At 44.8% G+C, this 12,928-nt stretch overlaps 1 protein-coding gene across 1 annotated transcript in view; it reads left to right on the top strand.

The window, feature by feature from the left end:
- The first annotated feature begins 7,523 nt into the window (after positions 1–7,523).
- The window catches only part of LOC129680858 (ATP-dependent translocase ABCB1), a 64,376-nt gene continuing 58,971 nt past the window's right edge, over positions 7,524–12,928 (top strand). Inside the window, exons 1-2 of the mRNA XM_055612668.1 lie at positions 7,524–7,641; positions 8,089–8,156. Of these exons, the coding sequence (XP_055468643.1) occupies positions 8,095–8,156 (62 nt within the window). The 5' untranslated portion in view covers positions 7,524–7,641; positions 8,089–8,094. The remainder of the gene's footprint in view (positions 7,642–8,088; positions 8,157–12,928) is intronic.

Raw genomic sequence — 12,928 nt, 5'->3', positions numbered from 1 at the left:
AGAAGCGGTGTGGACCGCCTGGAGTGAGTGGCCCTGGACGGCACTGAGAACTAACAGCAGAACGAAGGCCACATGGTGAACTCCAGTAACAGAGCAAGAGGAGAGGAATGGCCCCAGCGCCTGGGACTCAGCTCCTGGAAAAAGAATGGAATTCTTCCCTCAAAGGAGGCCGAATGTGGGAGTTACCAAAGGCAGCATGCTACAGACTGACAGCTTATAAACCTGTGGCCTTTATAACAGGCAAGAATCAGAGAAGACACTTCACTGTTTCTTTTAGGAAATATTGAGGGCCACCCATCAAAGAGACCCATGCTCTAAAAACATGCCAGAAAGTATTATCTCAGGGTCACAGTGGATGGCTTGCTACTTTGACAGGGCAGCCAGCAGCCATACAAGAGAATCTTGACTTTAGGGCATGCCTCTGACATAAACTTGCCAATGCCTTTACACTACAGATAATGCCTGGAGTAGATCAACAGATCCGTTTTCAATTAAGTTAATATATTATTACCTAGTTACTATTTCACACAACTCATGGCTTCTGCAGTGCTACTCAAAAGCTTCTAGGAAGTGACCAAATTAGAACTTGGTCAAAAACAACCAAACCAAACCAAAGTCTTCAAAGGCTTATCCTATGTTTTCTATAAGAGTTGAGGTCGTCGTCGTTCTCTATCGCAATTAGTATGATGTCCTTCACACATAATAATCAGTTACTCATAAATGGAAAGATACTTCATTATGAAACATTTAGCTGAATGAAAAAGAAATAAAAAGGAAGGACATGGTCCTGGGTTTTAGCATGAGATGAATGAAAGAAGGAAGCCAAAAAGGAAGGATTATTGCTCCTAGGTGTGGCGGAGGAGTAGGCTTAGTGTGGAGTAAAGGGAGAGCAGAGTCAGAGGCAGGGACATCTGGGAGATTTCAAAGTGAACATGTCCAGAGGTGGACAATGTGAGGAAAGGAGGAAAGTGAAAGGGGAGAGGTGCAGCTGAACAAGAGGGGCAGTCTGAGCCAAGAGGGTAAACGGTAGATCAAAAGGTTAAGTAACCATAGTGGTTGGATTATGAAGAGAAAAGCAGCCCTGCCCCTGGGTTGGAGTTTAGGGTAGGTGTGGTATGCCAGCCATACCCTGGAACAGACAGGGACTGAGGGATGCTGGAAATACTTGACAGCCAGGTCCCCTTTGATATGTTAAAAATGGTACCTCAGCTGTTGTCTGGTTTGAGACCTGACCTTAATTATTGTCTCTGGGATGCACAAAATCCTCTTCCCAGGTTCTTGGTCTCATTGACAAAGGAGCTTAAAACCCAAATTTTTGGAATTAGAGGAAACAACAGGACAGACAGGCTTGAGACTTTGACAGCTTTGGGGACCAGAGTGATGAAGAGTGGGAGAAGAGAGTTATTCCTTTTATAAGAGTTCAAGTAGATATTAAGGAAAAAAGAGACAGAATCTGATGCCTAGGCATTTCATTCCATGCATGTTTTATTGCCCTCAGGACGATATGGGCCCTGGGTGTGAAAGCATCTCCCGCCTTTCTGGCCAACAAAGGGCAACATATGTAACTTTATTTGCTTTAGCCTTGTAATTGGCTAAGAGTTGTCTTGTTTGGCCAGGAATCCACTGTGTCTAACTCAGGAAGGAATTAAGACAATTTATTGTCCGTGGTTTACCTTTTGGTTGTGTGGCCAGGAAGGATTAACTAACAGCCTGTTTTGTTATTTGTGTATCTTCAGTTTTGTTAGCTTTGGGCCAGGAATGAAGATTTAATGGTTTTTATTATCAGGAGCCTTTGTGTACCGTTTAATGTCCTTGTCCTTGGCTTAATCTTTAACTTTCGGTAAGGTTCAAGCATATTGTGTATCTCCACTAGGGCTGAAAGGCTACTTCAGGCATATTCCTGATGAATGGAAGGTCAGCACGTGAGTCATAAGCAATGTGGAGCTTTTATACCATGGCATTTGAAATCTGCCTCCTTTTTCAGGGTTGTTTTTGTTCGTTTGTTTGATTTTAATTTCCTGTCTGCCAGGATATTACTACCTCAGGTCATGGCACTGGTCTCAGAAAGCCAACGTGCTGATATTGGTGTGTCAAGTGCCTGGGAAGCCACTGTCATTACAAGGCCCTTCATTTCGCCCTTGCTACCCAACAGATGCTATCACTCCCACAAGGAAAGCATTTGTGTTTCTCTTTACAGTGGGATCAGCTTGTAGTCTTTTCTGAATCAGTCCAGGAAGTTCATCAATACTTTTTTTTTTTTAATTCTCTCTCACAGTACACAGATCTTCAGAATGTGTTGAATCTTCAGAACTCAATTTGTTGAGTCCAAATTCAACAGGAACAAAGATTGAGACGTGAATGGGAGAATGAGGCATTTTAGAGATAAGGGGAGAGAGATACAGATTTACAACAAAAGGGTCACAAGAAGAACCCCCTGAAGAACTAAAGCAAAAAGCTGAGGAAAAGGCTTTTGTTCTCTAAATTTGTTGGTAATAAATACTCAGAGCGGGGCCAGGGAGCTGGCACAGTTGGTAAAGCTTTTGTGGCACAAGCTCGAGGGACTGAGTTTGTATTCCCTCTGCTCATGTTGTTAAAGAGCTAGCATGCTGCCCAGGCCTGTAAGCCCAGCACTGAGAAGGCAGAAACAGAGATCTCCAGAGCTCAATGGCCAGCCATTCCAGCTAGATTGGCGATCTGCAGGTCAGTGGCACATTCTATGCACCCAAAAAGTGTAACTTGAACTATTTCAAAAATTTTAAGACACATACAAAAGAAGAGAGCAATGTTTTCTTAGGGCAAGAGCCTGCATATAGCTTTATCCCTAGGCTACATTTGGCCGAGTGAACATACTCATTGCTTTCGCTCATTCACCTAATGCATATTTGTGAGCACATACTGTATGCAAGACATTGCAGGTGCTAAGGAGAAAGTAGCATTGCATTTGAGGGGAGGCCTGAAAAAAAAATGGAGGAATCATCCGTACTGTAGCTGAAGCTATAGTAAGGGTCACTGGCCTGAGATAGGTGTGTGCTTGGATGGTCAAAGAACACAATGAAGATGAAGAGGACTGATCCCTTCTAAGCGCTTGGGCCAGCTTCTCATATATGGCTAGTGTTTAATTATTATTATTCCCAAAAGTCTGAACAGGATGGAGTGGAGCGGAGCTACATTTTTTTAGTGCTGGAAGACTACAGACAAGCTGGGGAAACAAATCCATAAAGGTGAGTGGCAGGAAGGCGCATTCTGCGGGGAAGACTTCTTAAAGCAGAGACAGCCATTTGATGGCAATGTAGAACAGGGAAAGCTGGATTTCACTAAAAGTTAGTGAAGCTCAAAGAGAAGGCACTGCTCTAGAAATGGGCAAGAATGTAAGACAAGTATCTGGGACAGCCAAAGACTAGTGTGGAAGTAGCAGAGGCTAGGAATTTCTACTGTTTTAAATCCACCATACTGTATATTTATATTTTAATGTCAGTGGGCCAAGAAACATTATATATAACACATAGAGGGAATACTATATATATATATATATATATATATATATAATGTATTATAATATATATATAATATAAAATATAATTTAATATATAATATATATTATAATATATAGAATAGAATGGTAGAAGTCTTAGTTAGGGTTAATGAAATAACATGACCAAAAGAAAGCTGGGGAGGGAAGGATTTATTTGGCTTACCCTTCCACATCGCCATTTATCGTTGAAAGAAGTCAGGACAGAAACTCAAAGAGGATGATGCAGAGGCCATGGAGAAATACTGGCTTGCTCTGCCTGCTTTCTTATAAAACCCAGGACCACCAGCCCAGGGATGGCACCACACACAATCGGTTGGACCCTCCCACATCAATCACAAATTAAGAAAATGCCCTACAGACTTGCCAACAGCCGCATCTTGAGGAGACATTTTCTTCCTCTCCGACTCTAGTGTGTGTCAAGTTGACATAAAACTATCCAGCACACCTGTTTAGGGTCACTCACAAGGGTATAACAGCACCTATATAACAAAACTTCATATACTACAGGTGTGGTGGGTGAAGGCAGAGGCATGACTCAGGTGAAAAATGCTTGCGATGAAGATGAAGGCTTGCCCCAGCTAGACCACATGGACTTGAGGCTGTAAGTAAAGAGCCATCCCAGTACACAAGTACAGCTGATTAGAAAACTGAGAAAGATTAGTGGCCTAACAGAAAGGTTAATTAATAATTTATAAAGAAATAATACTTTGATTATATGACCAAAGAGAAGTAAATGAAGGCAAGGAAGGTTTAGAGTAAAGGAGAGAGAGAAAGCCATTTGCTGATGATACGCGTTAAGTACAGAGAGAAGAAATATCTTTACCTACCAACCAATAATGAAGTTTTCTGGTTCTGGACACATTCAGATTTTTGCTATGGGGACCCAGCTTTGCTAGCTACAACGTTCGTGCTGGAAAAAAGAATACTAAAAAAGAAGGAAAAAAAATCTTATTATGTTTTAAGTATGTTTACAGTTTTGTGCTGGGCTGCATTCAGAGCTGTCCTCAGCAGTGACAGCTATGGGTTGGGCATATTGGAAAGAGCCACAAATGAGGAGGCAGCATGTGTCAATCAGGGGATGCGGAATACATGCGACGGTTACCACCCTGTACTTATAAAAATGTAAGAATCCGAGGGGAAGTGACTGTGACTCAGAGTTGAGAAGACTGGATTCACTTTTAGCAAGTTTGAAAATCGTGGTCAATAAAAAAACATTAAATGCTAGGAATAAGTTGTGAGCATGCTACGTCAGAACTAGAGAGGAACATATCTTCTGCGATGCCAAATTTGAATAACCATAAACTTGGTATAGCAGATTCACTGGCAAGAAATCGCCAAGTAGTCCTATGTTCCTTGACAGCAGGCTGAACAAAACCCAGGTTATTTTTATTCCAGTCTTAACTGCTCATATTAACTCAGAGAGTCACTCTTTACGTGGCAAACACAACCCTCTACTATGTCTATGTGACATAGATGTGTATTATGTAGGTGACAGAAGGTACAGGGGGCTACAAAAAGGCTACAAAGAAGCTACAGCAGAATTCAAAGATTTTCAAAGGGGCTGGAGAAGCAGAATGTGGGGATTTGAGAGTCTCTGGGAGAGTAAGATAACCAGTCAGGGTTGAAGTACAGAAGCATCTCTCGGAGGCTGGAGAGGGTGACGGGCAGGTCTGGGTGCAAGTGAACGAATGGGTGGACAGATGGCAGGCAGTTCCAGATAGATGGATGGGGGTTGGCAGACCTGAACAGCAGGGACCAAGCTGAAGAAGCTTCTGGGACAGTTTTGAGTTCTCTGCCTGTTGGTCGGCTGTCACCAACACCAGGTGTCAGGTGACTGGGCTGTTGCCAGCCTTGTGTCTGGTGTTCCTTTTTACAGGAACCAGGTGAAGGAGCTGCACTCTTCTATATTGGACCTGGCTTTCTTTATAAGATTTTAATGTGCCCTTATGTTCCCATAGTGCTGTTTACTTGGATGAGTTTCTACTTCTAGGGATAAGTTATTAGTCCAGAGCTCATGGGTCACAGCAAACAGACGAGAAGATAGCATGTCCACCAAGAAACAGAACTATCTTCCATCCTGATAAGTGGCCAGAGGCTGCTTGAAAAGCCAAACAAACAAACAAACAAACAAAAAAAAACAAAAACACTGTTGGTTACACAATACAGTATAACTTCGAGCAGGGCCGGGCCTAAGCTCAAGAAAAGTACTGAAAACATCACAAACTAAAGTAAGGCAGACCAGGAAGATAGGGAAATCACAGTGACCAAAAGAAAGGCATTGGAGGAAAGGGACCCTTTATTCCAGGGGTCTGGTCTCCCCCCCACCCCCAGGAACACCAGAAACTTCAGCTACTCCTGACAATCTACGTTTTCCAAAGACATTTTGTCAATGAGAGCAGAGAAACTGTGCTGAGGCCAAAATGATGCACTTACGACCTTGTGTTTCTAGCACTCCCCAGTCATTTCCAAATCTAAACGTTATCTCATAAACCTCTGTTACAACTTTGATTTTGGAATTGCATAGTAAAGAATATATATGTGAATATATGTATGTATGTATGCAAAGAAACCCAAGTCCAGGGCTCCTTTGAGAAGCTCATGTCAGTGTCAGTGGGATTTACTTGTACTCTCTGGATGCACCCTTGTTGTTCTTTTTAATAAATCCAACCTTGCTTCTTAATTCGGCTGGCCCGAATTTCTTTTCTTTGTCCTCGGCTACAAATCTCAGTTCTGCCCAAACTGAAAGACTTTTCAAGCCCCTGGGGAGGAAGGATGGAAGCCTTGCCCCTGTCCTTATCGTTGGTGACATAAAGTAACAGTATCCTAAAGCGTTATGTTTAGCAGTTCTCCTGGAGGAGCTAGCTCCTCGCAGGTAGTGAGTGCAAACTGCACACGTGTCGAGGTGAGGGGGAGCTGGGCTTAAAAGGAAGCTACAGGGTGAAAACGGCAGAGCCTGCGGCGGTAAGAGGGCTTGTCGTTGGATATGACATAACCACACTAAATACACAGAGGAAGGATGGATCCTGGCCAGCGAGAAGAGCAAACTGCTCCCTGCCTACCCTGAAGCCCCTGAGGAGCAGGTAAGGCACAGATCTCCTCTTTCGTGTATTTTTACTCCCAATGAAGCTAATGGTAACGGACCCTCCACCTTGTTCAGGAAGGTGGCCCCAGCTCATCCCGCAGGCAGACAACGGCTTCATAAAAGCAACCGTGGCTACTTCTTGGTATCTGTGAGAACAGAGGGGGCTTGGTATAAGGAACAGGGGTCCCTACCCGGGCGGCTAGTGCTTCGCTGGCATGAGATGAGGAAGTCTCGGGTTGACACTTGACCGCCACCGAGTGGCCAGCATGTTAGGGGTCAGTCGGGCACCACCAGATGGAGGAAGTCCTGTTACATCCAAACACACGCGTCAGTCAGCATCCCAGAAAATGTAGGAACCTGATACGCCCTGGGAAAAACACACATTGACTCCAGAACTAAAAGTTGAAAATCACGTTGTACTTAAAAATACCATTTCTACCCTGACAAGGTATAGGACTATCATCCAAGCCTAAACACCGAACTGGATATACCATAGGAAGACGCCAAACATACTAAAGAAAGACTTTGCGCAGAGAAATCTCTACCAGCCTCAGAAACACAAACAGATCACGCAAGATCCCCGGTCGCTTTATTAATTAGATTCCATTAGCTACATCGGGGAAAGTGTCCTCTCAAACACGACTCCGCAGGGATCCAACTGTGCGCTACACAGCCATAAACACGCTTATAAGGAGACCTTACCTGAACGCGTAGGGACAGGTCTATGTAAATGCCTCACTGAGGATTCCAGCGCCTTTCTCTAAAACCCTGGGATGCTTGGAAGCGCCTCCTGTTTCGCAACCCCTCCAGCGGGCCTGCCCAATTCCGCCCACCGGGCTGATTGGCCTGCGGGGCGGCAGGGCGGTGTCCGGCTTCTAATTTACTCCCCGGGCCCAGAGGAAGCCCCTGGCTCTTTCCCGCAGCTGCTCTTGAAGCTCAGAGAGGCTGAGGCCACTGCTCGCATCCTCCCAGGCTCCACTACACTCCGAGGCGCCTCTTCCGAATTCCACTTCTTGGGAAGCCGGAGGTAGAGACGCGGGAGGGCAGTTCCCAGGAAGGGTCGGGTGCTCCGGATGCCTGAGTCTGGTCCGGGTGGCAGGGGCCTCGGAAGGCCCTGACGACCGAGTGGACGCAGCCCCAAGTCGCTCGGGGAGCAGCATCCAAGCAGAGTTTTTGGTGACAGACCCGCGCGGCGGAAGGACCCTGCCGCCCGGTTCCCAGCCGCGGGCGGGTGGAGGAGCGCGCTGGGGCGGAGGGGACCGAGCAGGACGGGACGGCCGCATCCAGAGCCGAGCACCGGGTCCACGTGGGTGACCCCGGAGCTCCCCGGGATGCCGGGGCTGAGTTAACCATCCGGCCCCAGCCCCGGGAGCATCAGGCCCCTCCTCACCACTGGGCTCTGCGGGGCAGTGAGGTCTGCCTAGGCTCTTGGCCCCGCGGCCATGTATTTAGCTGAACTGTGTTTTTTCCCCAGGTGGAGATGGACCTTGAAGAGGGCCTTAACGGAAGAGCAGACAAGAACTCGAAGATGGGCAAAAAGAGGTAGCTAGATGGTTTCACTTCCATACTTCACGCGCCTTGTACGTTTGAACAATTGGGTTGTAGCCTCCAGCAGCGCACTGAATGATTACTGGTTGTTATTTCAACCTTCAGAACTGTAAGCCAGCCCTTGGAAGGAGCTCCCCTGCTTGGAGCAGTCCTTCAGATGTGTGTGACAGAAAGAGGCTCCTGTTCAGCTCTAGGCCGGCCATTGCTCACATCCGTTTAGTGACCTCAGCTTTATGAGCACTGTTGATCGCTCACGCACCTGAGCCATATGCTTCCTGGGCTCTCAGCTGTGGTCCATGATCATCTGATAAACAACTTCACAAACACAGAATGTGGCATGACAGGTGAAACTGAACAACTGCATTCAGGTCATAGCTGGCCACCGTGCTGCACACCTGTAATCCCAGTACTCGGAGTGGCAGAGGCAGGCAGATCTCTGTGAGTTCGAGGCCAGCTTGATCTGCAAAGCATATCCAGGGAAGTCATGGCTACACAGAGAAACCCTGCCTCGAAATAAAATAAAATAAAATAAAATAAAATAAAATAAAATAAAATAAAATAAAATAAAATAAAACAAAACAGATTGTTTTAGGTTGGTTATCTATACTTAAGTCAAAAAAACTTAAAATGTAATTGCTAAGAGAAAAAAAATATTTTCGGTATATTTTTATTATAGTGGATTGCCTGTAACAGGAAATTAAAATTTTAACCCATTAAATTCATTGTTTATAGAAAACTGTAAACTAAGATAGTAGGATTTGGTAGATATATTAATATTATTAGGAACCAAGTTTTCAGTGTAAGGAGGGAAAGCACAAAGTAAAAATAAATTTTATGTTTAAAAAATGTTCAGTCATCTGCTGTGGTGCATGCCTGTTATTCCAGCACTCAGGGAGGCAGAGGCAGCCTGATCTCTATGAGTTCGAGGCCAGCCTGGACTACAAAGCGAGCTCAGAACACCCAGCGCTACACAGAGAAACTCTGTCTCAAAAAAAAGAAAAAAAAAACCACAAAAAATAATTTAAAAAAAGTAAAATTAGAATAGAAACTTTAATGTGAACTCATGTCTCTTTAGTTGTTCACTTTCAGTCCACTAAAAAGGACATTGGAAATGAGCTCTTGGTGCTTTCTGTTGAAGAAAGTGACCCTCCAGAATAGCTACTTTCAGCCAGATCTAGAACAGAAAAAAATACAAAGTGAACCTGCAGTATCTGGTACGAACAAACGGGGAAGCAGGATTTGACAGAGTGGTCAGAAGACAAAGGAGGACCCCAGCAAGATGGTCTAAAAATGCCTCCGGACAAGCCTGGCTTTGTATTCTGTTTCCAGAACCCATATGGTAGAATCCGAAACCCTATGCAGGTTGAAAGTTGACCCTGACCTTCGCAGGCAATTGCCTTGACACACGAGCCTCCCTCCAACCCTGTGCGTGCGTCCTTGCACAATAAATAAAATGCTTAAAAAAAAAATCAAATCCACAAACCAGACAGAGGAGCAAGCTGGAAGGCTTTCTACTGGCTAGTGTTGGGGAGGTTTGAATTTCAAAGAAAGTAAATGCTGTAGGTGATGTAGAGTTGAGGGGTATGGTACAGCTAATGAACCACTCACTTTCTGAGAGGAGGGAAACAGGAAGAGGTAAAGCAAAGCAAGGGAACATCTTTACAGAACTCTGCAGCTATCACCCTGGAAAGCGCGTCATCCACGTCATCCATCCGTCAGGCGAGGACGGTCAGAGGGTCTGGAGTCCTTGGGAGAGGAGAATGTCTCTTCCCCGGGAGAGAGTTTGCTCTTTTGCTCTCAGTGCCTTCCCCAGATGATCAGATGTAGCTCCACTCGGGTGGCACAGGCTGTGAAGTTAGTTATCGCGTTGGGATTTGAGGAGACTCTGGCTGCAGGAAAAGTTTTATCTGAACCTGGCCAGGCTTCTAGCCTTGTGCAACCTAAGAGAAATGTATTGTAAGACACAGTTGTAGTTTTAAATTACCCCCGTCAACGTTAAAAAGTAAAGAAATCGAGTTCGGGAAAACACTGGGTTTTCCTCACCGCAGTAGTTTTTATATCTAATATAAACTATGAAGAAGATGACATTCTCTTCTACTCTCCATCCATATTTTTATATTCAGTATTCATAGCCTATTTGTGCTCAGCTGGAAACACATATGCCCAACATGTGGAACGTTTTGTAAGATAATTGCACGGCACAGTAGCTTAACAGACCGTGCTGACACAAGCACGCATGTGCGTCTGCGTGTACACAGGGATTTGTCCTTGAGCTGTGGAGTAAGGTGGAGGCTGTCCATCAACTCACTGTGTAGCCCAGGCTGGCCTGGCCTTGTAGGTCATCCTGCCTGCTTTTTCTTAAGAACTGGAATTACAGGTATGCCCCACCACTCCTCAGTATATTGTGTACAAAAAGGAAGGTGAAGATTATACACATGCCTCCATTTTATTTTTGGTTCTGCCATGACTTCAGAGTAGAGAAACTCCTTTTACCTTTTGTTTAGTGGCTCTTATTAAGCCACTCACCAGCGCTGATTTTGTTACTCATTTATTTTTTTGTGGTCCTGAGAATCAGCTCTAGGATGGTTGTCTGGATGAGCTCCTCAGTGCTTTTTAATCTCTAGTTCTGGAAGAGAGAATACAGGACGCCACCAGTTCTCACTCCCAGTAGAGAACACAAAAACACTCATCAGCTCAGAGCACAGTGCTTAAAAAGACAAACTGATAGTCAAACACGTTATAGAAGTTTTCTGGATATTCATTACAGATAGTACCCTTTCCCCTTCAGTTCTAGGCATTGAACCTAGGGCCTTGTGCATGCTATACAAGTGTTCTCTATCTGTAGGCCAGTGCTAGGCCAGTGCTGTGCCACGAGCTACCTCCCGGTTGAAAGCGTTTCTTCAGGCCGTCTCGGAAGCCTGCGTCATCTGCCTCACAGTTTGCTGGTCCCGCAGCAGGACCTAGGACAAGTTAAAATAGCTCTTCTGCAGGGTGTTTGTCTGTCAAAGGCCGGCAGTGTGCCTTCTTCAGAGTCCTTAACGCAGTATGTGTTATTTAGCTCATGCCTGGAATGCTACTTCTCCCAAGCAGTGTCAGCGTCAGAGAAAGAAAAAGTAGGGAAAAGGCACAGAGTTGAAAAGGTTTGTTCCTGCCTCTCTTCCTGCATCCTAGCTCCAAGGATGCTGAAGCCGTGACTTCGACCACGAACACGGGACCCACCCTGAGGTTGTGGTGTGTTACTACAAACTGGATTTTTTTTTCCTTTAAAACTGTCTTCTGACTTCATTTAGTGCATGAAAAAAAAATATACTTTTAAACTTAAAAGTCTGTCAGATAGATGTTCTTTCTAAACTAGTGAGTCATAAGGCTGGTTTGGTACAGTTCGCTTCCCACCCACACTGGCAGTTACATGTGACAAAAGCGGGGTTATGAGGCAGAGCTGTTTGATTTGCAACTTTGAACAAGAGTTCACCTTTTTATGTGTAAGGGCAGCTTTTGACAATTTACAGAGCCTCTTTTTTCTTTTTTTTCTTTTAAAGCCACAGCTTCTTAAAGTTGCGTTTGTCTCCATTACAGTCTACTTATGAACAGAGACATCCTTGCAGAATTAGACCTGTTCACAGAGTAACTTAATTACTTTTCAAGTTAGGGTACTTTTATGTTCAGCATCTGATCGCTGCTCTCCCTGTAGTAAAGAGAGTGATTACAAATACTGTCTACCTGTGGAAGAGTGGGAGGAAGGATTGAAGGAGCCAGAGAGGTCAAGGACACCACAAGAAAACTTACAGAACCAACTCACCTGGGCCCACAGCGGCTTATAGAGACGGAACTGCCAACCGGAGAACATGCATGGCATGGACCTAGGCCCTCTGCACATATGTAACAGTTGTGCAGCTCGGTCTTCATGTGGGTCCCCCTAACAGCAGGAACAGAGGCTGTCTCTGACTCTGTTGCCTGCCTTTGGGTCCCTTTCCCCTACCTGGGCTCCCTTGTCTAGCCTCAATAGGAGCAGATGCCCTAGTCTACTGCAACTTGATATGCCAAGGTGGGCTGATATCCACAGGAGGCCTCCCCTTCTCTGAAGAGAAAGGGAGGGTAGGAGGATGGGGTGGGGGGAGGAGAAGCTGCAAATGGGATGTAAAGAAAAGGAAATCAAAACAAACAGACAAACAAGAAAACCAAATACTGTCCAGAGTGCCAGTAAATACACACACACATGCATACATATATACAAATATGCATATATAAGCAGTAATTAAACTACACCTAGACTTATCAAGAAGGCAATTGTGGAGGTTAATTCTGGAATATAATTTATTTTCTTTCTTTTTTTTTTTTTCAATAGAGTATCACTCCGTAGCTCAGGTTTTCCTCTAAGGTGTAACTTTGCTGTCTCAGCCATCATAGTACGCGAATTATAACTATGCTTTGCCATGCCCAGCTGTAATACCCTAATTTAGACTAATTTTTTTAAAAAAAGGAAAGTAGAAAGCTATTTTCTTAATGTCTAGTATTTTACTTGCAAAAGATGTGTAGATGTGTATATTCACCCTAAAAGATAGGGAATATTTAGCGCACGAGAAAAAATACAAAGCCCGACACCTGGGTAAGGACAGTAGCTCTGTGGTAAAAGCGATTGTTGCATGAGCTTGAGGACCTGGGTTTTTCTTTCCAGAACCCACGTAAAGCCAGACACGGTAACACACATCCATCATACCAGCCGTCTGTGGGAGAAACGTGGAGTCCAAACAGGAAAATACCTAGAG

This window comes from Psammomys obesus, unplaced genomic scaffold (assembly GCF_907164565.1).
Source record: "Psammomys obesus unplaced genomic scaffold, mPsaObe1.curated_primary_1811, whole genome shotgun sequence".
Taxonomy (NCBI): Eukaryota; Metazoa; Chordata; class Mammalia; order Rodentia; family Muridae; genus Psammomys; species Psammomys obesus.
This window is presented reverse-complemented; position numbering and strand designations above follow the sequence as displayed.